This window comes from Onychostoma macrolepis, chromosome 03 (genome assembly GCF_012432095.1).
Source record: "Onychostoma macrolepis isolate SWU-2019 chromosome 03, ASM1243209v1, whole genome shotgun sequence".
NCBI classification, from domain to species: Eukaryota; Metazoa; Chordata; class Actinopteri; order Cypriniformes; family Cyprinidae; genus Onychostoma; species Onychostoma macrolepis.
Window position 1 is genome coordinate 8,613,334 of NC_081157.1, and position 27,404 is coordinate 8,640,737.

Consider the following 27,404-nt stretch of genomic DNA (forward strand, 5'->3'; position numbering starts at 1 on the left):
TACAATTGAAATACAAATTAGGGTTACTTTTTTTATATATATATTTTAAAATGAAACAATATATGTTATTATAATAATATGTTATTTGAACAATTACACCATCCTGAGCCATCAATGTGGCATTATTTGTTTTTTATTAATTATAAAGAATTCCAAGCACCACAAAACTGCTCGTCCCCACAGCCATGTACAGAGGGAAAGTGCTTTATTTTGAGGTCAAAAACAGGATTTTCTACCATTTAAAATACAAAAGTATATTCATAACTATCAAATATATGATATAAATGGCATAATAAAACAAAATGCCAAATAAATATTATAAAATATGTAATGAAAACAGTGGTCCCCTGGAGTTGTGTCACTGGTGTTACCGCTTAACAAAAGTCTTTTATTTTGGAATAAAAATATCACACTGATGACATCACTCGACTTCCTCCTTCCTATTTTCTAAACATCTATGAAAAAAGGCCCATGTTTAGTCCATTGCTTCTTTTCAGTTATGATAAATTTTCTCATTTATCTCATGATTTCATATGAAGCTTTTAGTTGATGTCACTGGTGTGACCTATTTATTGTTAGGGAAATGTAAAACTATAATACAAATGGATTAAACTACTTAATTTAGTGAGTATACCATGACTGACGACATGTGGCTTGATACCTTGCAGCAGACATTTTGTAAAATGCATTTTTCATGAAAATTGTCACTGGTGTTACTGTCACTGGTGTTACCTTCCTTATGGATAACACCAGTAACGACCAGTATATCAGGTCTAATGCATGTCACCTGTGTTACTGTACTGTTTTTGTCTGTCACATTAAATAAATAAAACAAAATCTCCTTATTTCTTGCATTTTCATTATTTTTCTGTAACTCTGACTACATGTGCTGATTTTTTTTTTTTGAAATAATATTTCATAAAAACTTTTAATATTGCTAAAGAAGATAACACCAGTGACAAAAAAATGATACATGTGGTCTTGAAATAATTGCACAAAAAATAATAATAATTAAGCTGTCATTTATATGTATTCATAAAGGTAATCTAATAATGTGGTCTAAGCTTAAATGTAAAAAAAAAATTAAATGTTAAGACATTTTGCCATACCAAAAGTGGACGTTTCTGTAGAATGACCCTACAGTGTGTTTGTTTGAAACCTGAGAGACAGGCGAGTGTGACTGAAGGAGGAGACACCAGGTCGGTCATGTGATGCACATATAAACAGATCATCCTCCATAAAACGTACATCACTCACACTCTTCATCCTAAAGAAAGACTTCATCCTTTAATCAGCCATGAAGAAGCTCTACAAGTGCCTGTGGATCTTACTGGGTAACGTACAACATTCATGTATCTGCTATTTTACACTGATATTAGCGCTGAGTTTTCTGTAATGTTATTCTTTGTTCAGAGATGCCAACACTCATCTCGTCCTCTAATGTGGATTTACAGCATATTATAAAGTGTTAAATATTCTGGCCAAACAAACCTAAATAATCTAAATCAGATGGTGTTTCATACATTAATTAGGGCTCTACGAAATCCATTTTATTTTTTCTGAATTTCCATTTCCATTAAAATTTTTCCGGATTCCTTTTTTTTCCCCGTTTTAATTTTTCTGAATTCCATTTTAATGGTTAAAATAAAATTTTAGTAATCAAAAAGCATGCCTAATCAATTGAAATCATAAAGCTTATACAATTAAACAGCAATTTACTAAAAATGTACATTGAAAAATACATTTTGGTATTGTTTTAAACTGCTTCAATACAGAATTTAATCAAAAACAATATATACATATATACTGTATAAAATATGTGTAAAAACTTTTCCCTTTTTAGACTTGCACTCTATTCATTTACTGCTTGTTTTCTTAATAAATAAATAAATAAATAAAACTAGCTTTTCTAATCTTTTTGTATTCTATCCGTTTTCTTTTTATTTATTATACAATTAACAAAAGCAAAAAAGGCCTCTAACACTAGCTTGCTCTATTCTTTTTCTATTCTATGTTTTCTTTTTATTTATTATATAATAAAAAAAAAAAAAAAAACTGGCTACATGTACTATGTTAAAGGAACACTCCACTTTTTTTGGAAATAGGCTCATTCTCCAACTCCCCCAGAGTTAATAAGTTGAGTTTTACCGTTTTTGAATCCATTCAGCCGATCTTCGGGTCTGGCGATAGCACTTTTAGCATAGCTTAGCATAGATCATTGAATCCGATTAGACCAGTAGCATCGCGTTCAAAAATGACCAAAGAGTTTCGATATTTGTCCTATTTAAAACTTGACTCTTCTGTAGTTATATCGTGTACTAAGACCGGCGGAAAATGAAAAGTTGCGATTTTCTAGGGCGATTTGGCTAGGAACTATACTCTCATTCCGGCGTAATAATCAAAGAACTTTGCTGCCGTACCATGGCCGCAGCAGGCGCAGTGATATTACGCAGCGCCTGAAAGTAGTCCCCAGCTGGGTAACTAGTTATAATATAGCTGGGGACTACTTTCAGGATTACTTTTTCATTTTCCGCCGGTCTTAGTACACGATATAACTACAGAAGAGTCAAGTTTTAAATAGGACAAATATCGAAACTCTTTGGTCATTTTTGAACGCGATGCTACTGGTCTAATCGGATTCAATGATCTATGCTAAGCTATGCTAAAAGTGCTATCGCCAGACCCGGAGATCGGCTGAATGGATTCAAAAATGGTAACACTCAACTTGTTAACTCTGGGGGAGTTGGAGAATGAGCCTATTTCCAAAAAAAGTGGAGTGTTCCTTTAAGCTAAATGAGACTTGTTATAGCACTTGCATATCATTGCTCTTTTGTTGATTTTGATTGCTTCCATTGTCCTCATTTGCAAATCACTTTGGATAAAAGCGTATATATTATATATATGACCCTGGACCACAAAACCATTCTTAAGGGTCTTCAAAATTGAGATTTATACATCATCTAAAGCTTTCCATTGATGTATGGTTTGTTAGGATCGGACAATATTTGGCCGAGATACAACTATTTGAAAATCTAAAATCTGAGGGGGCAAAAAAAATCAAAATATTGAGAAAATCGCCTTTAAAGTTGTCCAAATGAAGTTCTCAGCAATGCATGTTACTAATCAAAAATTACGTTTTTATATATTTACAGTAGAAAATTTACAAAATATCTATATGGAATATGATCTTTACTTACTATCCTAATGATTTTTGGCATAAAAGAAAAATCTATAATTTTGACCTATACAATGTATTTTTGGCTATTGCTACAAATATCCCCCAGCGACTTAAGACTGGTTTTGTGGTCCAGGGTCACTCACACTCACACACACACACACACACACACACACACACACATACAGTATATATTAGGGCTTTTACACCGTCTTAATCAATTTCCTTTTTATTGAAGGAAATTAAAGTATAATTAATGTAATTTGTTTTTAAAGATTTTAACTATAAAAATTGTGCAGTTCTGCTAATTCAGAAGGGAAACTGTGATGTCAGTTGACAGCAATATCACCTCAACAAGCCAAAGTAAACATCTAATTTGCATTGTCTGTAAATTTGCAACAAACAAATGTACAGAGGTCCTATTTTTTTTTAACAGTGGCCTACAGAACATTCTCAAAACAACCTGAGAGGACGGTTAAAAAAAAAAAGTTATTCTAAATGGTACCTTAAAATTACCAAGTATCTGCAGAATTTTTAAAAATTTTAAATTTTTAAATTTAAGATCTTTAAATACCTATTCAAGACCTGCACTTCACATTTCAGCCTTTAAACATGAGTCAAAAGTATCAATTGTTATATTAATTTAAACAATTATTATCAATCAATTATTATATTAAATAACATATAAATATATCTTAGTGTCTTAATTGTTTAGGTTTTTATAATGCATCAGCTTTTGGTCGATCCACCGGTTCACATTTTAAAATATGTAGAAAAAATAGCAGATGGGCTTATTGAAAATGGAAATTCGTTCTTTGCCTTAACGACAGCAGCACTGCGCCTGACTTTGAAACGTGCAGACCTCAAGTTTATTCAGTGAAATTGTAGCTTTTTTCAGTTTAATTGTCATATTAATCTATATTGCAATTCTTGTCTTCCCGTCCCCAAATTAAAGACCTCTTATAATTAAGACTTTTGTACCAAGAGTATTCATGGCCTTAAATTTAAACAAATAAACTGAAGACTTTTTAAGGACCCGCAGAAACCCTAAGAACATTCAACAGTTCAGTGCAAACATTTCTGTCATGCATTTGGCAAAAAGGTTTTGTTGATTGCATTTTACCTTTGAAATTTGAGGCAAATGCAACTCTGGCGTCCCCGTTGTTTGTGAGCAGTGGTGTGATGGCGATTTAAAATACAGATTTCCAAACAATGGGTATCTCACTGAACTTGGTAAAAAGATAATCTGTTTACCATCTTGACTGTAAAATACGTTTTTCATGGTCAGTTTTTCTTTTATTAGGCCTATTAGCTAATGTTAATGAATGTTTACATTAGAGTGCACGTCCTACTACGCTGTAATTAATACGGGGAGCGGCTGGAAACTAGCGACCTCTCCTGGTTGGAGATAGTATTAACATAATAAACTGAAAGCAATCTTTACGGGACTTACTTTTCAAATATTTTAAAACTGATCATCCGAGTCTAATATGATCCAGCGGGCCGTACTAAAAGACACTGGGCTGCCAGTTGCCCATTCCTGATCTAATTAATCGCAAATTAATCGCACATTAAATTTGGCTGAGAAATTACTCAAAGATCATTTAGGGTGCTTTCACACCTGCCTCATTTAGTTCGGTTGAGTTCGTTTTCCCTCTTGGTGCGGTTCGTTTGGGCAGGTGAGAATGCAGCGGGTGTGCACCAAAAGCGGACCAAACAAGCGTACCGAGACCCAGCTGAAGAGGTCGTCTCGGTCCGCTTACAAATGAACTCTGGTACGGTTCGTTTAAGGTGTGAATATGAACCGGCCTTGATCCGATCCAATTACAGAAAGCACGCTCAGAAAACACACAGCTCGCGCATATAGTGCTGTTGTTTGCATTTCAATCGCTTAAATCACTTGTTTTCAAACCGCAATGCTTAAAAACGCTTGCAAATTATGAGTTTGGTGATCATAGCACCCACAGCAGCGTGACATGAGAGCACTAAATAAGCTAAAGCTTGCTGCAAAGCCCCAGCAAAAGTTACAATGAATGTGTCTGGGGAAATAGTAAGGAGACATTTGAATTATTTATTAATAAACTAGTGTTTTCTGAGTCAGTGTCACAAAGATGAAAAAATCCTGACTCGCCATCTCTTCATTGGACACGCCTTTAGAAAGAAATGCATCTTTACGGATAATGACAGAGTTTTTGTTTTTGATATGATTTATTTCGTTTTGTAGTAATTCAAAGCTTTCTATAGATATATTCATCATGTCTGTAAGGAAAACATTCACTGAGTTACGGTTCATTTTTGACGGGAAGTGCATCCTATTAGTTTTCTTTATTTTAGAAAAGCACATTTTCTTGATATTGTGAGTGCACACAAATAAAAATATACCCTTTACAGTTCCGAACAATGTATTATTATTACCTTTATGAGCAACAATTACGGCGTATTTGTATGATGTCCTGAAGCGTGCTTCAGCTTCCACTCTCCGCACAAACAATTGCATATGCGCCTAATAGCGCATTTATCTAGGTTAAATGTTTAAACTAACATTTTGATATACTTTGAGTATTTCATATCTATAGATTTTATTTTTGGCAAGTCGTAATTACAACATTGTATGACATTGTCTCATATATGATGCTCATAAGTTTCTTCATATTGCGTTTTTATCTCATGACAGCAAATCAGTAAAAGAATAAAAATTGCACTACGAAAGATCTCCATGATTAGCCTTTTTTTGCACTTCCTGTTTTTCCCTGCTTGAGAATTTCTGTCCAATGAAAGGATGACCTTAGAACACGTGTGGTTTTGTTTACAATTTCTAGTTCACGTGCAAAAAGGGCAGTGTGAAAGCGAACCGCACCAAAAGTAACAAAAAAAAAAACTTCTATTTGGTCTGGACCAAAGCAAGTGAACTATCGGACTTTCCTGGTGTGAATACACCCTTAAAGTCATAGTTGTGTAAAGCATCAAACAGACATTACAAAAAGTAGCTTCAGCAAGAAATATACTCTTTTGGACCATGAGGGTGAGTAAATGATGACAAAATTTTCATTTTTGGGTGGGTGAACTATACCTTTAATAATTTTTATTATAATTATTACTATGGAAATATGAAATTATTTCTGTAATGAAATGATACTCTAAATAAGTAACTAAAACTGCAAGTAGGTGGTGGTAAATGTCTTAATGATTATGTCAAGTCATTAATTTGATTCGTTCAAATGGCTCATTCATTCAGGAGTGAAGTAAATGGTTCTCTTTATGAATGGTCCATTGAATCATTAGGCTTGTTCGACTTGAAGCGGATCGTCAGATTGATCGGTGTGACATCAAAATACAGTGAGAGCGATTAGAGAGCAGACGTCTCTAACCATAATTTTACCAAGCAACGAGAATACTTTTTGTACTCAAAGAAAACAAAATTAACAACTTTATTCAACAATTCGTCTCCTCCTCATCACCGTAACGTCATCAAAGCGTAAATAAACGTAGAAAACGCATATGCTGTTTGCGTTCAGTGGATACTCTCCAAAATGGCGCTACGGTGATGAGGAGCAGACAAATTGTTGAATAAAGTTGTTAATTTTGTTTTCTTTGCTTACAAAAAGTATTCTCGAAGCTTCGTAAAATTACAGCTGAACCCCTGATGTCACATGGATTATTTTACCGATCTCCTTGCTACGTTTCTGGATGTTGATCGTGTTAATTACATTGCTGTCTATGGGATGGTCAGAGAGCCCTCAGAATGCATTAAAAATATCCTAATTTGTGTTCCGAAGATGAACGAAGGTATTACGAGTTTGGAACGACATGAGGGCGAGTAATTAATGACAAAATTTTAATTTTGGGGTGGAGTAACCCTTTAAGGCAATATGATGCATTATCTGTGACTAGTGCCCACACATCATTGAGGTCCAGATTGTTTCTGTGGAGGGACTGCAGTATTGCCTGGGAAAATGTTGTGTAGTTGCAGCTCTCCATAAAAATGAGATGTGTGAGAAAGAAGTGGCCTTCAACACCTGAAATAAAATTAATTAATTTAGTGAATTTGAATTATACAATTAGGTTTGCCAATTATAACCAAATGCAAAATAGTACTTAGTAATTATGTATTTAATTATGTTTGAAAACACTGCATGAAGCCCACATGAAATCAAAATTTACAATATTTATTTTGTTAGCGCACATTGCTAGTCTTAAGGTGAAAGATTAATCAGTGCAAGTTAATCCACTGAAAAAAAATTTGTCTTGGTAATCTTTAGTTGCTTCCGCTCTGGAAGGGCATTCTTTCTCTGATTACGTCAGTTTGACGAGTTGTGCAGAATATGCTTAACTACGCCCCTCCAACCGTTAGTTCCAGGGCCTAAAACTAACTTTTTGCCACACCTGCCAATGGCCTGTGACGTTAGAAAATTTACCAGGCAAAAAAATGTTTTACCGGCCATGAAACTCTTTTTGCAAAAACAGGCAGTTATTACTACTACAATGACTAAACAATGTTTTTAATTTGTCCTTTACTTTACTTTCAAGAAAAAAACAAACAAATGTATTGATTTATTAATCAATGTTCATTAACATTTTCGAGTTACATTTATTTATTTAGTCCCAAAAAAAAAGGAATTGTTGAGATTGTTGTCCTTTGCATTTTTTCGGCAAACAGAGCAGGCCATCGTTAGTCGCAGTATCAAATACAAGCCAGTCTCTCTTTGATTCATCGTCACTGAAACACCATCTCTCGCTAAAACACCTAGAACCATCATGACGTTCTGATGTTTGCTTTTCATGTTTCCGTTCTGTTCAGACGTAACCACAGGTGTGTGTCGCCACATTCTTACACCGTGTTTACTCCATACGTGACAGTTGTCGTGTCGTACCGCAACAGCTAAAGTCTGTCTACACTAGATGTGTAGCGACCGTTAAAAATCATTTTAACTTTGTGTCAGTACATCATAAACAGAACGAGGCATCAGTTTACTGTCGGGACTGTCACACAGCGCCGCATCCAGTGTAGACAGCATCACTGATTATAATGGGTTCTATAGTATTTTGTCGCACCGCGCCGCTCGCCTCCGGTGTAGACACGATGTCAGTTTATGAAGAATAAAGAAGGGAAAAGTTAATCTTCTGAAATAAAGCAGCAATATCTTCTCAGGTAAAAGTTATTAGAATCGTGTCTAGGTACAAGCTAGACATCACACTCCTCTGACCTTATCAGCCCATTTTTATCCTATTTTTTGATTCGCTCTTGTCGCTTATTAATTTTAGCACCTTCTGAAAAAGCGCAATCTTGATAACACCATGTTGAGCAACTATAGATCAATATCAAATCTTCCTTTCATAGGTAAGATTATTGAAAAGGTAGTTTTTAAATCAGCTGAACAACTACTTAAACTCAAAAGGATACCTAGACAATTTTCAATCTGGTTTCCGAGCGCATCACAGCACAGAGACAGCACCAATTAAGATAATAAATGATAATCGCTTTAATTCTGATTCTGGCAAAATATCAGTGCTGGTACTACTAGATCTTAGTGCTGCGTTTGACACTGTTGATCATAACATACTTCTACAGAGACTGGTAAACTGGGTCGGGCTTTCTGGGATGGTACTCAAATGGTTCAGGTCATACTTAGAAGGGAGAGGTTATTATGTGAGTATAGGAGAGCATAAGTCTAAGTGGACATCCATGACATGCGGAGTCCCACAAGGCTCAATTCTTGCACCGCTCTTGTTTAGCCTGTATATGCTCCCACTAAATCAAATAATGAGAAAGAACCAAATTGCCTATCCCAGCTATGCTGATGATACCCAAATTTACCTAGCCTTATCTCCACATGACTATAGCCCCATTGACTCCCTCTGCCAGTGCATTGATGAAATTAACAGTTGGAGGTGCCAGAACTTTCTTCAGTTAAATTCAAGTCATTGCATTTGGAAACAAAGATGAAGTTCTCAAGGTGAATGCATACTTTACTCTAGGGGTCAAACAAATAAAGTCAAAAATCTTGGGGTGATTCTGGAGACCTTAGTTTCAGTAGTCATGTCAAAGCAGTAACTAAATCAGCATACTATCATCTCAAAAACATTGCAAGAATTAGATGTTTTGTGTCCAGTCAAGACTTGGAGAAACTTGTTCATGCCTTTATCACCAGCAGGGTGGATTATTGTAATGGTCTCCTCACCGGCCTTCCAAAGAAGACCATTAGACAGCTGAAGCTCATCCAGAACGCTGCTGCCAGGATTCTGACTAGAACCAGAAAATCTGAGCATATCACACCAGTCCTCGGGTCCTTACACTGGCTTCCAGTTACATTTAGGATTGATTTTAAAGTACTTTTACTCATTTATAAATCACTCAGTGGCCTAGGACCTAAATACATTGCAGATATGCTCACTGAATATAAACCAAACAGACCACTCAGATCATTAGGATCGAGTCAGTTAGAAATACCAATGGTTCACACAAAACAAGGGGAGTCTGCTTTTAGCTATTATGCTGCCCACAGCTTCCAGAAGAGATCAGGAGCCATTCGGCATCAATTGCTTGAATTCAATGCAAGCAACAACAAAATACAACGTAGAACTTTTATTAACAAAACGAATAAAAACACACCATGCTATATACCTAATATAAAATAACAAATAACTTAGACAAAGTTTAAATAGGTATACAAAACTAAAAATCAGTAAAGAATGAGGAACAAATAATTATGAAACGTAGAACATTTATTAGCAAAACCAATAAAGTTTGGAGGCACGGACAGCATACACACCTTGATGTAAAATAATGAAGAAAAAAAAAAAAAAAATACACAGTTTAAAAAAAATAAAATAAAAATCAGCTAATACTGTGGAACCAAATAAATGAGAAACGAATGTTTAAAAAAAACGCCCGCAGGCTGGGAGACCAGCTAAAACCAGCCTGACCAGCTTAGGCTGGTTTTAGCTGGGTTTTTTCAGCAGGGATCACTTAGATTAATGGCAGAAGTCAACAGGCTTTTCAAAATCCAAAATATTTTTAAAAGAGCCGCTTTTACATTTCGTTTTGAAACTCTTCCGCCATCGTCGATCTTGTCTGTCTCACCTCAATCTTCTTGTCAGTCAGCTCGACTCACTCCTCATGTGATAAATAAATCTAATCTGTGATGCAGCCGCGTTTTAATTGTAGTGTCCTCTCACTGAACTAAATGATTTTTATTACTATAAAAAAAATCAAAACGACGGTGGGGGACGGTGCCGCGGTGGGCAAGTGATGTAACGTATCACCGCCAACACCGTCTATCGCAGCAAGTCTAGTGCGGAGTTCTGCAAGCTTGTGAATCCTCTCATTATATAACACCGTGTAGATAAGATGTAAATAAGACATTCATTGTGCAGAGAGCTTATTTACGGAACGTCGCGAGATCGCGATGAACTGAAGTGACAGCTTTCAGTGATTATAGACGGAGCGCTTTTTGCGCGCATTCTAAGCTGTTTTGACTGTCTCAGAACAGTTATATTCACCTCAGTAAAGAAATTATTGTTTTAAGTTATAATTTTATTTTTCTGGATTTCAAAATGACTCTCTTGTGTGCTTTTATCGAACAATGAATGCAAATGAACTAAAAACGCGTATAAATGCACGAATGCAATGACTGGAGATTTTTGCTTAATAGATTACATTTTCAATTTGTTTCTCGGCATCGTATGCCTTAAGAACACTTGGAATACGGAACGAGTTGCATGGGATAATTTTTATGACATTTTAATCGTTTTTGGAAAAAGATTTAAGAAGTTTACAAGTCATTAAATGGACAAGTGCAAGCATTTTTTTTTTTTTTTATAAATGTCTTATTTTGTTCTTAGAAAAAAATAAGGTAGCTTAATATGGCTTTAGAACAGCATCAGGTTGACTAATTATTTAGGCTACTTAAGTTGTGAAGGGGTAATAGTTACAATAATTACAGCTATAATGAGAGAGAGCTAGCGAGCAAAATAAGGGTTACGCGTAAAAGAGCATTATAGTTATTGTGTTAAGGCCCCTTACGTGAAATTTGCTTAGGGCCCCCAAATCACTAAGTCCGCCCCTGTGTGTATGCAAATGGTTTGACAGTCTTTGTGACGGAGCGGTGCAATTTTGAGACCCAAGCCCAAACTTTTACTAGTAAGAAAATCCAACTACGCTACCCTAGGAATTACCCCCAGGGAAATACTCAAACAACCCAAAAATCGGTTGATAAAGCACACAGGTTCAGCTCCCTCAAAGAATTAGTTAGGCAGGAGACGTGGGTAAAGTATAAAAATACAAATGTTTCTAAATACAAAATGTTTTAAAATAGACACTAAAATCAACAGGAAAAACTGGAAACCCCACTTCAAACAAAAGAAAGCAAATTACAACAGAAAAAATATTATTAATACAAACCAACTTTGTATAACTGTAACAATTATATGTAAAACAAAACAAAATGAAATAAATAAACCAATACCAGCAGGGCTGAGGTAAAGAAAAAGATTAGTGTCAAACAAAGAAAAAGGAGACAGAGCACAGTTTTTATCTCTCATAAAGATGAAAAGAGACAATTGGAGGCAAATCAGTGCTCGTTCACGCAAGTGACAATCACGCAGTGTGAATTATCAAAGATGCAATTTGAAAGAAAGGAGCTGTCGGCGATTCAAAATCCTGCTGTGTGAAATGAGTTCTGACTGAAACATACATCGGCGATGACCTCCAAGCCAATGAGAGAGCAAGATACAGGGCAGCGGGAAGTTCGGGGAGGAGTTACATGAAACGTAGTTTGTGGACCAGTGTTGCCAAGTCTGCGGTTGCCGTGGGTTGTTTTTCATGTCCACGGGTTGAAGCGGCCCCCGAATGCGATTTTTACCGGGGGACCCCCCTCGAAACGCAGAGTTGTCGGTGATTCTTCCTTTTGTGAAGTCATGCATCGTGCAATGTGAACACAGCAAAAACTGAATGCTACCCCAGAAAGTCGTGTAGTGTGAAAAATGGTGATCCGACGACTTTGAAAATTGTGCAGTGTGAACTCTGCATTAAATAATGTAGACGACAGCGTCTGCGCGACAGTATAAACAGCAGCACTTTAGCAGCGCGAAGACAACAGCAAACAATCACGGCACAGAATGAGAGGGAGAATCCTGCAGCAAAAACAAAAGGAGTTTTGTCATCATGTTGTCCCCCGCTCCCAATTATAATTGCATTAAAAAAAACTTACCGTTAGGATATCACGTAGCTAGAACACTCTACAGGCACCAGTTTAAATCACAGTCATGTCCACCGATAACACAATGGGATACAGGAAATCATGCCTATTTAGCATGCAACAAAATGTTAACCCCACATAAACAAACATACTAGCCCAATACAACGAGCTCTTAACTACACATACCTGAAAGGTGAACAGTCATCATATCCACTAAAGCTGCACCGAAAGGGCACCAGAGCAAAAAGACGCGCTATAATTCACAAAAACTCACTTTAAAGTTGTGCACACCCAACCAGTTTTAAAATAACCGCCTGTTAAAGCATAGTGTGCTTACCTGCAACCACTGTCTACACAGACAAAAATAGGCAACAGCCAATCGGCCTTTAAATTGAAGATACTATTCGCTGATCAATCACCTCGTCCCGTTACATCCAGAAAGTCTGGTCCTGATTCACAGGAACGCGTCCTCATCCCACTTTAGATTTCAGTCTTCTGCTTGATGACCATGTTGGATGAAACCAATGACACATGAATAATTACCTGTATTATTATTATGTCAATGTTTTCATCCAACATGGTCATTATGTAGAACAATATTTTATGTTGTCATTATAATTCAGACTATTCTTTTCATTATTAGCAGCAATATCAAGGTGAATTAAATTGAAAATGCAAATTCGAATGTGATTCAACAAAACGCGGTTGTTTGACTTGTTTCCACAGGGTTTTTATTGATTGAGGAAATGGCACATGGACAAAAAGGTAAGAATCCTTCAGTGTCTAAACACTTTTGTTCTGTTTTGTCTGTTAAATGGGCAGATACAAACGTACTTAGAAATTTAGCCCTGTAATGAAGATCTGATGCAGTTTGATGCCCAGTTTATAGTTCCTGATACCAGATAGACCAAAGTCAGAAAATGTACTTATTAACAGGCAATATTTGGAAAAAGATGTTCACTATCATTCTCTTACCCTTGTGTTTTAAATATCTGTTGCTGTTTTGCACCCTTAACCCTTAATTTCTGACCCTGTGGTGGACATGTAGCTGATGATGAGTAAGAAAGATTAGTTTGGTAAAGGTCTTCTGCAGTAGTAGATGATTTCTTATTGGCCTTTATTGATGATTTTTTTCCAGAGAATGTAGCACTATGGGGCAAAACTAATCAGTCATCAATTTACGAAGGATTTTATTCTGGATTGGCTATTGATGGATTGTTGACCAGCTGGACCCACACTAACCCTGAAACCAACCCATGGTGGAGAGTGGATCTACTGAAGGTATACAGAGTGAACAGAGTGACCATCACTAATAGACCGACCTTTGATTATAGGCTTAACGGAGCGGTGATTCGTATCGGGAACTTTCTTGACATTTACAGCAACACCATGTGAGGATTTCTTTCTTTTGATTTGATTTCTGTGGCTGAAGTGAAGAATGAACAGAAACAGATAACAGATGATCTTTCTGTCTGTAGATGTGGTGTAATTTCTACTCTTGAAGCCGGTGACACGGCCACTTTCTCATGCGGTGGGATGGTGGGACGTTATATGGTTGTTCATATTCCTGGAGATCAGAAGATTCTTAGTATTGTTGAAGCTGGAGTCTACGGGTATTTGGCAGGTAATTTGTTTTTGTAGAGCACTTTATTGAATGTAATAAATACTTTTTGACTAACTTACTTTAAACTCATAGTTCACCAGAAATCACGCTCATGTCTTTTCAAACCAGTATGACAGTATTCATGCTTTACTGGCGTCTTATGTACAGATGATTCTGATAAACGTGGGGCTTGAGCATATAACAGGGATGCAAACTCATCATGGATGAAAAAGGTGACAAAGACGCACATTATTATTTTTTTTTTACTCTACAATTGTGCAGTAAAATGCACTTTAAATTTGAATTCATAAAGATGACATGAAAAAAAAATTGTCTCCTGGTGGAAAACAAAGATTTGTAAGATGAAATTACCAGTACAACCAGTGGATGCCAGCAGAGGATCACTCATTAGCTCAGTTGCTATGAAGTATAGCAAGTGCAGGAAGTCACAAAAACAAATAAGCCCAGACACCAACAGCTTAGAAGGGTTAATTATATAAATACTTAACTACAAATTAAGTTACTTTTGTAAGTAAGTGTATTTACTTGTTTCATTAGTGTTTAGCGCAGTTGTCGTTGCTAGGAAATGCTTGTTTAGTTTACTGTGTTGAGACATAGTTCACAAAGTACTTTAGAAAGAAGTATTATTTTTTTATATTTATATTAACTATATTGTATCAATATTTTATTTTTAAAATAGATATCACTATTCTCCCACCATGATTCTGAAAAAAAAGACAACTAAACAAAATAACATGTATTTTACTAGAGTTTCTAGAAAAAAAATTGCTGCTGTCTATTTATAGAATACAATATTCAACGAATTGATAAAAAAGTTAAACAAATGATTCATAACTTCATGACTTGCTCATAAAAACTTCACTTGTTTCATTCCTGAATGAATCAATATTTCTTGAACGATTCTCAGTTTAAGTCACTTGTTTCCACCTGCTGGCGTCACTACGGTGGCCGGGAAGTGCAAAACAACATTACAAAATGTGAAACACTTTTACGAAGCTCGAGACAAATTTACATTTTGGAAAACATTTTTACCTATCATAAAACACAATTACATGGGAAAAACACTTTCACCAAGAACGAAACAAATTTACATTTTAGAAAACAAATTAACAAGATGCAAAACACTTTTACCAGTCCCGAAACAAATTTACAATGACAGATTCTTCACGGAAAGGGAATGTACCACACACCGGAAGTGACGCGGTGAAAGGTGTTGTTGGTGAGCGCGGTAAATTTGTGTTGTGGTTGTGGAGTAAATGGCGTAAATAAAGTTTATGGTGACCGAACATGGACTGCGGCCGAGGGATGTTTTGCCCGTTTTGTGGCAAACACATGAGCAGCTTAACGAGGTTTTGCTTTACGTGTGGTCGGTGTTTGGAGTTTCTAAAGGACGCGGACCAGACGCAAACACAGGGGACGTCTCGACAGCCGGACAGTGCTAAGCAAAGTAAGTTGTTATTTGTTATTTTTTAGTGTAGCAAAACGCTAGCTATCTGAGGCCATGTGAATAAAAATCAGTAATGCTAACAATGATTTTTTGAGCGACTTATAACTTTCTGTTTTGAAACGGAACTCTGTCCATTTCAGCAGAACAACCATGCCCATCATACAAACAGTTCATGGAGTACAGAAGCTCGAAGTCAAAAGAACAGCAGTCTTTTAACTATGGGCCAAAAGGAAGATTTTTTGTGTTCCATATAAAGCCGCGCATTCGCATTTAAAAATTAACGGTCATTTTGTTTTACTGACTGAATAATTACTTATAATTAATAAATATTTGAGAGTAAACATTGTGATTTCAGGGAGATTTGACAAGTAATTGAAGATGATAATAAGTTTTTGTTTACGGACCAAAAGAGAGAAGCATGTACATCATCGTTAATAGAGTGGGGGAACTATGACGTCACTTTGTAGGCGGATCGGCTGTTAGCATGAAACTGGTTCCTCGACAAATAGCCAATAGGACTTTCCCATAGGCTTTTGGATTATCGCAAAAAATAAGCTCTGTATTCAACCATAGTTCATGAAACTTACACGTTTTGTCCATCAAGATAATCTTGACAAGATAATATAACTTTAACGAATTTTGAAGCCAAAATAAAAGCGCCAGAACTAAAAAGCTAAACTTAGGCTATAAACGAACTACAGCACCATGGTCGCCTTCAGCGTCACCACCAGCGCGCTCTCGAGAACTGCTTCAAACTTATTTTTAACATGTTCAGTGAAGGATTTACTCTGTATATGAATTTTAATCCACGCTACAGGAACCGTTTCATGAATAAATACAAAACTAGAGACAAACTAAAACTGAAATGGGACATTACTAATAAATAGTATAGTGAATAAATGAAATAATCATAACTAAAGGACATTTAAAGCATGTATTTCTGTACATTTCGAAATAAGGTGCATTAAAAGTCTATAAATCCTTGATTAATATGAATATTCTAATTAAAAACGTATCCCCGCGTATTTAAATAACAGCAGAGTGAGCGAGTTTTTGGATATGGTAAGATTAAACTTATTTAGTGAACAAAGTACCACATTTCAGCTCTCATTTTGTTAGGATTGATACACAAAATTTTATTTTATCCTTGCTTCAAGGAAATCCTCAATCTATGTTTTCTAACCGCTTCATGTGGCCGCAAACATTGAATTTTTACGTGCCTTTAAGCAATATGCATCATTAAAGTTTAACTTTCACCATGTTAAGCCGGCAAATGTGGTGTTTACATGTAATAATCATAATATGTGTTTACCTTATGGTGCGGAGAGTCTCCGTGTCAGTAAAGCGATAAAACAAGCATCTTCCCTCTGAAAACATGTCGCATTTCGGGGCAAAGCAAAAAAAACAACAATATAAAATGCTGTAAACTATTCATTGGTTATCCTAAAATTAATTGAATTACAAATTATACTACAACTGGAAAATACTGTATATTGATAAACTGTTTGGCGTGATGACGTTTAATGTCTCCGACAGCGCCTGTAGTCCCATTTAGCAACTTGTTAGCAACCGTCTTTTTTAAGAAACATAACTTAGCTTAAAAAAATCACGAGTGTGGTGTAACTGGTGTGTTAAATGTCGTAGAATAAAACGTGAAAGTATCTTGAGCCTGTGTGAACCACGGACCTTATTTTAGGGATTTAACCAAAACGGACGTTGGAACCGGAAGTGCTAAAATGCTAACTCGCTTCCGGGTTTTCGCCTACAAAGTGACATCATAGTTCCACCTCTCTATTCAGTGCTAAGAAATGAATGTAATATTAAAGTCAAATAAATGTTATTCATTTTTAATGTCTGTAAAAATTAAATTTGCATTCTTAAAACCCAATATTTTGTTGAAGTCATTGTTATTTGGTGCTTAAGAAACGTAAGATCTGGGTTATTATGTGGTAAGTTACATGGTAGTTATAATAAAGAAATCTTATATTAACGGATAATTCAATCTCATTCAATGCTCCTTATGATGGTTAAATGTGCTCTGATTATCTTTAAATGATTAAACAATAGTTTGAAACAAGACAAATGGTTTGTAGTACTGATTATTGAGGTCCATATCTGTCCGTCTTTCATGCCGCTTATACTCTAAGTTACTCGGGACGGGAGTGCTGGATGATTACTGACAGCAGCGATATCGGAGTAAAGAGGTTAGGAGAACGTTCTGGGAACCTTAAGAGAACTTTCTGGGAAATTTCTAGGAAAGTAAATAGAATGTTCCCTTTAGGTTAGGGGAACGTTCCGGGAACTTGCCGAGAACGTTCCCAGAAGGTTCCCCTAACCTAAAGGGAACGTTCTATTTACGTTAAGAAAACTTTCCTGGCTACCCAAAAGGGAATGTTGCTGAGAACGATCTGGGAACCAAAAATTGTTAGCTGGGACAGTGATATTACAGATAATAAATTGTGCAAAATGTTTATCTTAACAGTCAATTTACAAATATTGCATTCAGATTTGTGGAACTCACAATGTGCTGAATCAACACAAATTAGTGTTACTATGACAACCAATTTGAATGTGACAAGAAACTGGTGTATGAAAAGTGTATATATATATATATATATATATATATATATATATATATATTTATTATACATAATGGGGGCAATAGGGATTTTGGTAGTAATGGTACTGTAAAGAGAACCCCCCCAAAAAACTCACGCGAATCACACAAATTCACACAATCCGAAAGCTGACAAGTTTGCATCCCTGACATAATGCTGGGGAAAATATTAATGTGGGAATTTTAAAAATTCTGTCAATTTATCATGTTAAACAGTCCACATTTGTCAGACAAATCAACAGTCATCTTTCTTTTTATTCCAAATGGGTGTTATTGAAGATATTGGTTATATTTCCTACAGGTTGTTGGTACTAATGATGTAATGAATTACTAGGGGCATCTATTAATTTTGTATATAGTATATAGCAGGGGTCTTCAACTAAAACGGCTCGAGGTCCAGTAATGAACCCTCCCCACCAGCCGAGGTCCGAACAATTATATATAAAAAACAATTGATGGTTTTTGCCAGGCCAGGGTATCTGCAGGATATTTAAGCTTAAATTCAAGACTTTTAAAGACCTTTTTTTTTAAGACCTGCACAAAAAAATTTAAATAACTGTAAAAAGCATGATTTACAGTTCAGATACAGGTTTTCACAAAAACAAGCAAGTATTATATTAATTAAATAACATATAAATATATTTTACTGCCTTATTTGTTTACATTTTATAACACATTATCTTGGATTGGATTGAACATGGATTGATTTTCACATTGGCCTTTGACAACCGCAGGCGTACGGGCTGATTGAAAATGGAAAAACATTCTCTTCCAGCAGGTGGCGCTTTGGGAATGGCAAAGCCCAAGAGACAGACTCCACAAAGCAGCGAAGCAGATGACTTTGAAACGTGCAGCGCTCGTATTTATTCAATGAATAGCGCAATTCTTGTCTTTCAGTCACCACATTTAAGACCTCCTGAAATCATAATTAAGCCTTTCTTGTAACATTTAAGATTTTTAAGGACCCGTCAACTTTCCTAATTTTTGAAAATGCCATTGTTTTTCACCCACTGAAAGTTTAATCTGTCTGCGCGCAGCGGGCGCTCTCTGCTCTGATCACTGCACGCACGACTGCACCCAAACGGCTCTAGAGCTGACCTGCTAGATATAAATTTGATTTACTTGAAATTAGCGTTTGGTATTTATTTCATGATGTCAAAAGCCTTCACGGTTTCGGACCGGAGACCACTACCATAAAGACTACAAAAGCTGCGCCAGTTCAAATAGAAGCTGTATAGGTCCGGGTCCAGGTCCAGATGGGATGGCTTCTGGGTCTGGACCGCGGTCCGCCTGTTAGTGAGTATATAGTATATAGCAAAGGACATTGTTAGACAAAAAGTAATTTTTGTAATTCCGTTTGGTGACAGAAGGCTAGTTGGTGCAGAAATGACATGCTTCACCATCATCTCCTCCACTGTTGCTCTCAAATTTTATTGAAATTGTGCATAAACATGGGTCACAACGGTTTTTATTAATTTTCCAGGAAATCGGGCAATCGGTGGAGCCACTATACAGTCGTCAACATCTCAAAACTGGTTTGCTGAAAAGGCCGTTGATGGTAATCGAGGTCTCCAGCAGTTGTATACGGGATGCTCCTCAACCCTTAATGAGGCAGACCCGTGGTGGAGGCTGGATCTGCATGATGTCTACCGAGTTAATAAAGTGGTCGTCACTAATAGAAATGACTGCTGTGCAGAACAAATAAACGGAGCGGAGATTCGCATCGGAAACTCTTTGGAGAACAACGGCATCAACAATCCCATGTGAGAAACTTGAGGTTGAAAGAGTGTGAGACATCAAGGACAGATGTGAAGGATTAATGCAGATATGACAGTATTTTTTTATATTCTTCATCTGTTTCTCTGTCTGTAGATGTGCTGTTATTCCTGCTATTCCACCAGGTGAGTCCTACAGCTACTCATGTGATGGACTGGATGGACGTTACGTGATTATTCATGTTCCTGGAGACCAGAAGATTCTTGCGCTTTGTGAGGTTGAAGTCTACGGGTATTTGGCAGGTAATTCATTGTTGTAGAGTGTTATATTCAGTATTATACATTAATATATAATTCATGTAATATCATGCCATACTTGTAACGTACTATAAATGAACGCAAAATCATAATTTTCACAATTCAGTTTGGTGAGAGTAGTTGATGCAGTAATAAATCACTTCACCTCCAGTCATTGTTCCTCAGTAATCTTCCCCTCTGCTGCAAACTTTGTGCATCAAGACGAGTCGTGACTTTTTTCATACATTTTCTTTAGAACATCTGGCAGTAGCTGGAGCTGCTAAACCATCGTCAACATCTGCGGACTGGTTTGATGAAAAGGCCATTGATCAAGGTCTCCAGCAGTTGTATACGGGATGTTCCTCAACCCTAAGTTTTAATAAATGCAAGCTCATTTGTAGGGAGCAAACCATATTTCTTAGGATTTTTTATGAATTTACATATATATGATTATATTTTTCTAGGTACCTGTTTAAAAAGATCATTTGTAAAACTGCTGTTTCACTCCAGCAAAGATTTGACCGACTCTACAATGAGAGAAAACGTTCTGAAACAGGTGAGAAAAACAGTAACAAGTGATGAGAAAACAAACACTTATTGCATTGTTAAAGGGGTCATATAATAAGATTTCACCTTTTTAACTTGTGTTAGTGTGTAATGTAGCTGTGAGCATAAACAACATCTGCAAAGTTACGAAGCTCAAAGTTCAATGCAAAGGGAGAAATTTTCTTTTACAGAATTGGCAAAGCATCGCCTGCAGTGAACGGCTGGTAAGGGACTACAACAAAATACTTCTGGGTTAGTGACATCATAAACCCAGATAAACCCCGCCCCCGGGAACATGCAACGAAGGGGGCGAGGCCATGCTGTGCTGCTTTAGAGAAGAGGAAAAAAACCTAGGGGTGCATGTAAAAATCTATTCATATACTGTTTGAATCGTGATTCTGTCTTCTAACGATTCTAATGGATTCACAAGTTTCAAAATTAATGTTCTAAAACAGCCGTTCTTAATACTGTTCCTCACGTCGCCCTGCTCTGCATCTCTCTCACTCTCTCATTCAAGTCAGCTCAGGTCCAACAATAAACTGTTCCATTTATACACTTATTTTCATACAGCTATGACAAGCGTTAAACATGGACGCGCATGCGGTTGCCGTACTCTATTAAAACTTTAATCAGGATAAAACCGAATATTAAAAGCTAACATAAGCAGTAGCATAATAACAGCATATCTAAAAGTATGAGACAACAACAAACAAAAAACATAGGCCTACCATTAAAAGCCGTGCTGTGCACGATCCTCTTCACTAATATCCTCTGCATCTCAATCAGGCTCAAATTGATAAACAATATAGACGACGCCATTGTTTACAATACAACCGGAGCACATGCTGCTGAGCTGAGAGGCGGGACGTTTAGAAACAAAATCAGCTGTTGTTGTCCTGCAGTGCAGTTGCATCTGCTAAGAGAGAACTGGTTTAATTATGATACAAAGGTTCACCGACTGGAGTGCCGATCACCTATTGATTATTCAGTCAAACTATTTACAGCATGAACAAATTTACAATATTCTCACATTTTAAAGAGACATGATTTTACAAAAGTACTGTTTGGGACATGACACGAGAAACGAGTAAGATTTGAATGTCTTTTCATATTCTGATCTAATCAGTTTAGTATTAATTTTATTTCCAGTTGGGATCTGCTCTGGCTGATAGAGGAATCACAGACGTGACACTGAAGTGGTCACAAACCCCTAAACAGGAAGTAATGCGGAAAGTTAACGACAAACGTGAGTGTGTTCTCACAACTGTACAATAACTTATGACATATGCTGCACAAATAGGAATGATTATAAATTATGATATGTAATAGCAAAAATGTTTCATTTACAGGTCGCTGTGATACAAGACAATAATTCTCTGGAAATCAACAGTGTGTCTGACTCACTAAATTCACATTCATTCAATTTCTTCATAATTTATTAAAGCCTGTTTCCACCACTGAATAAAAAATAAAACAAGGGACTTTTTATCTCACAATTCTGACATAAAGTCCATTCTGAGGGGAAAAAGGAGAGACTATTTTCTTACAATTGCAAGTTTATATCTCACACTTTATTACTCAGAATTAAGACTTTATTTCTCAGAACTGTGAGAGTAGTAACTATGCTGTAGTAACAACTTTTTTTGCGATTGGTGCGAGAGGGTTTTGGTTTGCAGCACTTCGCACACTGGCACACTAGATGAGAAACAGCATTATAATGCATTATAATTGTATCAAATCCTCGTTAATGTACTACAGTCTAGTGTAGTCCTAGTCTTTACATTTTAATATTAAAAATAGTACTAATAGCATTAGTTAGATGCCAGATATATTATGTATTTTTTAAGCTATGAGTTTGGATAATTGATTTTTAGAATAGAAATCATGGTTCTCCCACGATTCTGAAAACAAAACATTAGACAACATATTATTTAGTTTGGTTGTCTAATTTCCTTTCAGGTTCTGACAAAATGTTTTATTTAATGTTATAAATTAGTTTATTTAAAAATAGAATATGTATAACTTCCTATTCTATACAACCGTTTTAAAGAGGATTAATTCTCCAATTTCAAGGTATATCTGGAAGCACAAGAAACCTAGACTTAAACTTTCAGTTTTGATGAAACCAAAGGAATTGGGTGGAGTTTCCCTACCAAATTTTCAATTATATTTTTGGTTTGCACAAATTAAGCACATGTTAAATTGGTTTATTTACAGATTTGATTCACGCTGGGTCGGGATTGAATCCACTAGATGTTTTCCTAGACTGTTATGCTCCCTACCATTTATTCATAACGGACAAACAATTCAACATCTGACCAATATTTTCACCGTAACAAATACTCTTTTGGTGCGGAAGGATGTTAAGAAATATTTATCCATTCCAAATAAGTTGTCTCTGAGGTCCTAATCTTCCCACTCCCATACAGAAAATTGGCCTTTTGACTTGGAGGTCAAGAGGAGTGTCGGAGTTAGGTCTTTTATTTGATGACGGTCAAATGAGATCATTTCAGGAGTTAAGACAGGAATTTAATCTGCCCAGTAAAGATTTTTATAAATTCCTTCAAATCTGACACTTTTTAGAATTACAGTTAAAAAAAGGTAATATACAACTTGATCTCACTGAAATAGAAAAAAAAAAACGCTTTTTTCATCATTTACTCTTAAAAAGAAGATCTCTGAATTATATACAATGCTGTTTAATGTTGGTCCTTCATCCTTTGACTCTTTAAGGGTGATATGGGAAAATTCACAAAATTATTCAAAAGATTATTGGAAAGATTTTTGTATTGTCCCCAAAGGTATACCATCTGAATTGTACAGCGGATCTGTGATCTGTGTCTGGACTGTGACAAAGAATGTGTACTGAATGTTTGTATATATCTGGCCAAAAATGTATACTATTATTATGATCAACTGCTCAGATACCTTCAATCAATATGTGGATGAGTCAGGCGACCACTCTTTTACCATTGGAAAAATTCACTTATGATTTACATCTAAGATCTGAGGTGTTCTGGTGCATTTGGTCCTCTCTCGGGAACTTTCTTGAGGATACTCAGTGACTGTCTTTCTAATTTTGGTTTAGAATTTTCTTTTATTTCTGTCTTTGCTCTTCTGCATTTGTATGCATTTGAATGTCTAATATATACTAGCTGTACATGTTGTTATGAGATACCAGTACCACTGTTGTTTTATTGGAAAATTTAATTAAAATTAAAAATATGGGTAACACTTTACAATAAGGTTCATTAGTTAACTACATTAGTTAACATTAACTAATAATAAACTGCACTTATACAGCGTTTATTAATCTTTGTTAATGTTAATTTCAACATTTACTAATACATTATTAAAATCTTGTTAACATTAGTTAATGCACTGTGAACTAACATGAACTAACAATGAACATCTGTATTTTTATTAACTAACGTTAGCGAAGATTAGTAAATACAGTAACAAATGTATTGCTCATGGTTAGTTCATGTTAGTTAATACATTAACTAATGTTTAACTAATGAACCTTATTGTAAAGTGTTACCAAAATATGTATTAATTTAAATGAATTCATTATGTAAAAAATCATTTGAAATAAATGAATGAAGACTTCCTTGAGTTTTTGAACAAATCTCTTGAATGAATAATCCAGAATTCAGAAATCAAATACATTTGAACAATCACTGGTCACCACCTACTGGCATAATGTAACATATACAGTCTTTATTTGAAACTTAACATCAGTTCCAAAGGTCAGTTCCTAATTTTGATCGCGGCTATATCCAGACTATAAACTTTTATCCTAATACTTTCGTTATTATTTAATGTTTGCAACACAGAAATGTAGCCTACTGTGTAGACTGTTTGCGAAGCTGTTTCAACATAAAGCTTATATGATGAGCGCTGCTCTCTCTGGATCAGCGGCTGCATAAAAACAGGTTTAAATGCTCCGATCCGATATGATTTCAAAGGTTAAATAGACATAGCAGAATCATCGTCATGAAGAAATAAGATTGCGTGTGTTTGAATCGAGATCTCAATATTTTAATGATTGATCATGCATGCATATGAGCCTATAGCATATGTATTTTTGTATGTCATATTTGTACCAGACCTCAAAAGTAACCTGGGCCCAGGCCCGGGCAGCCCTCCGCTTCCACGATCCATGGTCCACTTTATGCAGCACAGTTTGGTCTCTGTGATCTTGTTTGTTTTATCTACTCAGAAACAACAACATATGATTCAGCAAAAAGTAAAAGTAGCCTAATGTTAGTGTAATCTAACATAAACTACGCACATCATAAACCTGTCTTTTTAGGCAAGTACCAGATATGGGTGTCATGTCATAAAATATTTTAATATGACTGAATTTATCTTTAATGTGATCACAGTTTAAGAAAAACATTGTAAGCTACTAATTATTTCATTATTTTATTTAATTTCCACAGTTATTCAAACAGCGAATAAATTATATACCTAAAGCGAGCAAAGAACATCTACATGATCACATTGTCACTGACTATAGTCTAGCGTGAGTTTAAGCACTCTCAAAAATCTCCCGTTATTATCAATGAAGCGGTCTACACTGTCAAATGAATCTCTTACTTCATATGTACATCTGCACTTTGTTATGATGAGAGAATTCTCCACAATTCAGAAGGTGAGTGCACACACTGAACAAAAGTGATGACTGTAATAACTTTTATTTTGAGTTTTAGCTTTAGGAAATCACATCGTAGAGATTCGATATTGATCTGATTAATTGATATTAATCAAAACGAATAATTTATACTTTATTAATGACTCATTAATAAAGTATATCTTAGCAATTCTGTTTATTTCGTGGCCACGATAATAATACAGAATTGGTTGGGTAAATTTTTGAGCAACAGGTAACACGATCTTTGGCAAATAGTTTCAAACTTGAAAATCGCAGCTCCAGACCATTCTTTATAAATGAAACGAGAGTTTATTTGCTATTCTGATACAATACTAACAAAACACATACACACACACGTTCTGGCAAGAGGATTGCGATTTGAAGAAAGTTTAAAGTTCTAATGCTCTTTTCTAAGAGTAAAGACGATCTGAGGAATTCACAAATAGAGAACTTTGCTATCTTTTCCTTTTAAAGATTAATTCAAATCATCTCAGCAAGAAATGGAGATTGTTGGTTTGTTTACTTGCTTTAAGTTGAGTTGAAGGCTGCTCGTTCTTTGGATGGTTGCTTGAGGGAATCCCAAAGGCTGATTGGCTGCTGATGCATCCTTGTGTGACACATTCTGGGTAAATCCATTTACATTTACATTTAATCATTTAGCAGATGCTTTTATCCAAAGCGACGTACAATATGAGAACAATAGAAGCAATCAGACCATCGAGAGTGCAGCAGTATACAAGTGCCATGACAAGTCTCAGTTAGCCCAGCACAGTACACGTAGCTAGGTTTTTTTTTTTTGTTTTTTTAAATAGATAGAATAGGTAAGTGTTAGTATTAGTTGGTCAGGTGCTGGCGAAAAAGATGCGTCTTTACACGATTTTTTAAAATGGCTAAAGACTCAGCTGTTCGTACTGAGGTCGGGAGATCATTCCACCAGCTGGGCACAGTCCAGGAAAAGGTCCGTGAGAGGGATTTGGTACCTCTTTGTGATGGCACCACAAGGCGTCGTTCACTTGCAGAACGCAAGCTTCTGGAGGGTACATAAGTGTGAACTAGTGAGTTTAGATATATTGGTGCAGTGCTAGTTGTCGTCTTGTAGGCAAACATCAGTACCTTGAATTTGATGCGAGCGGCTATTGGTAGCCAGTGTAACCTGATGAAGAGAGGGGTAACGTGAGCTTTCTTTGGTTCGTTGAAGACCACTCTGGCTGCTGCATTCTGGATCATTGCAGAGGCTTGATAGTACATGTGGGAAGGCCCGCCAAGAGAGCATTACAATAGTCCAGTCTGGAGAGAACAAGAACTTGGACGAGGAGTTGTGCGGCATGCTCCGACAGGAAGGGTCTAATCTTCCTAATGTTGTATAAGGCAAATCTGCAGGAACGGGCCGTTGTAGCAATATGGTCTGTGAAGCTTAACTGATCATCGATCACAACTCCAAGGTTCCTGGCCGTCCTGGAAGGAGTTATGGTTGACGAACCCAGCTGTATAGAGAAGTTGTGGTGAAGTGATGGATTGGCTGAGACCACGAGCAGTTCTGTCTTGGCAAGGTTGAGCTGAAGGTGATGGTCTTTCATCCAGTTAGAAATGTCACTCAAACAGGCTGCAACGCGAGCCGCTAACGTCGGATCATCTGGTTGGAATGAGAAGTAGAGTTGAGTGTCATCAGCATAGCAGTGATAAGAAAAGCCATGCTTCTGAATGACCGATCCTAATGACGACATGTAGATGGAGAAGAGAAGTGGTCCAAGCACTGAGCCTTGAGGAACCCCAGTAGCAAGAAGTTGTGACTTTGAAACCTCACCCCTCCAAGACACCCTGAAAGATCTATCTGAGAGGTAAGATTCGAACCACAGGAGCGCGGTTCCTGAGATGCCCATCTTTCTGAGAGTGGACAGGAGGATCTGATGGTTAACTGTGTCAAAAGCAGCAGACAGGTCCAGTAAGATGAGTACAGAGGATTTGGAAGCCGCTCTTGCAAGTCTCAAGGCCTCTGTAACCGAGAGTAGGGCAGTCTCGCTCAAGAGTCTTTGCAATGAATGGAAGAAGGGATACCGGTCTGTAGTGTTCTAAAAGTGCTGGATTTAGAGAGGGTTTTTTAAGCAGTGGGGTTACCCAAACCTGCTTAA

General features: G+C 36.3%; 1 protein-coding gene across 3 annotated transcripts; it reads left to right on the forward strand.

Annotated features, from left to right (window-relative positions):
• Positions 1 to 1,048: 1,048 nt before the first annotated feature.
• On the forward strand, positions 1,049 to 24,139 carry LOC131537561 (pentraxin fusion protein-like). Of its 3 annotated transcripts, XR_009270322.1 has the most exons (11): positions 1,049 to 1,334; positions 13,099 to 13,137; positions 13,511 to 13,763; positions 13,851 to 13,996; positions 19,544 to 19,823; positions 19,933 to 20,078; positions 20,329 to 20,406; positions 20,537 to 20,628; positions 20,810 to 20,870; positions 21,768 to 21,864; positions 21,968 to 24,139. XR_009270322.1 is itself a non-coding variant. In XM_058771101.1 (10 exons), the coding sequence occupies exons 1-10, from the start codon at positions 1,298 to 1,300 to the stop codon at positions 21,988 to 21,990; spliced, it is 1,191 nt and encodes a 396-aa protein (XP_058627084.1). In that variant the 5' UTR covers positions 1,049 to 1,297; the 3' UTR covers positions 21,991 to 24,139. The 3 variants fall into 3 exon arrangements, 2 of the variants coding, with proteins under 2 accessions (XP_058627084.1, XP_058627086.1); XM_058771101.1 differs by lacking the exon at positions 20,810 to 20,870; XM_058771103.1 differs by lacking the exons at positions 20,810 to 20,870; positions 21,968 to 24,139 and having other exon boundaries at positions 20,583 to 20,628; positions 21,768 to 21,807.
• Positions 24,140 to 27,404: the final 3,265 nt, after the last annotated feature.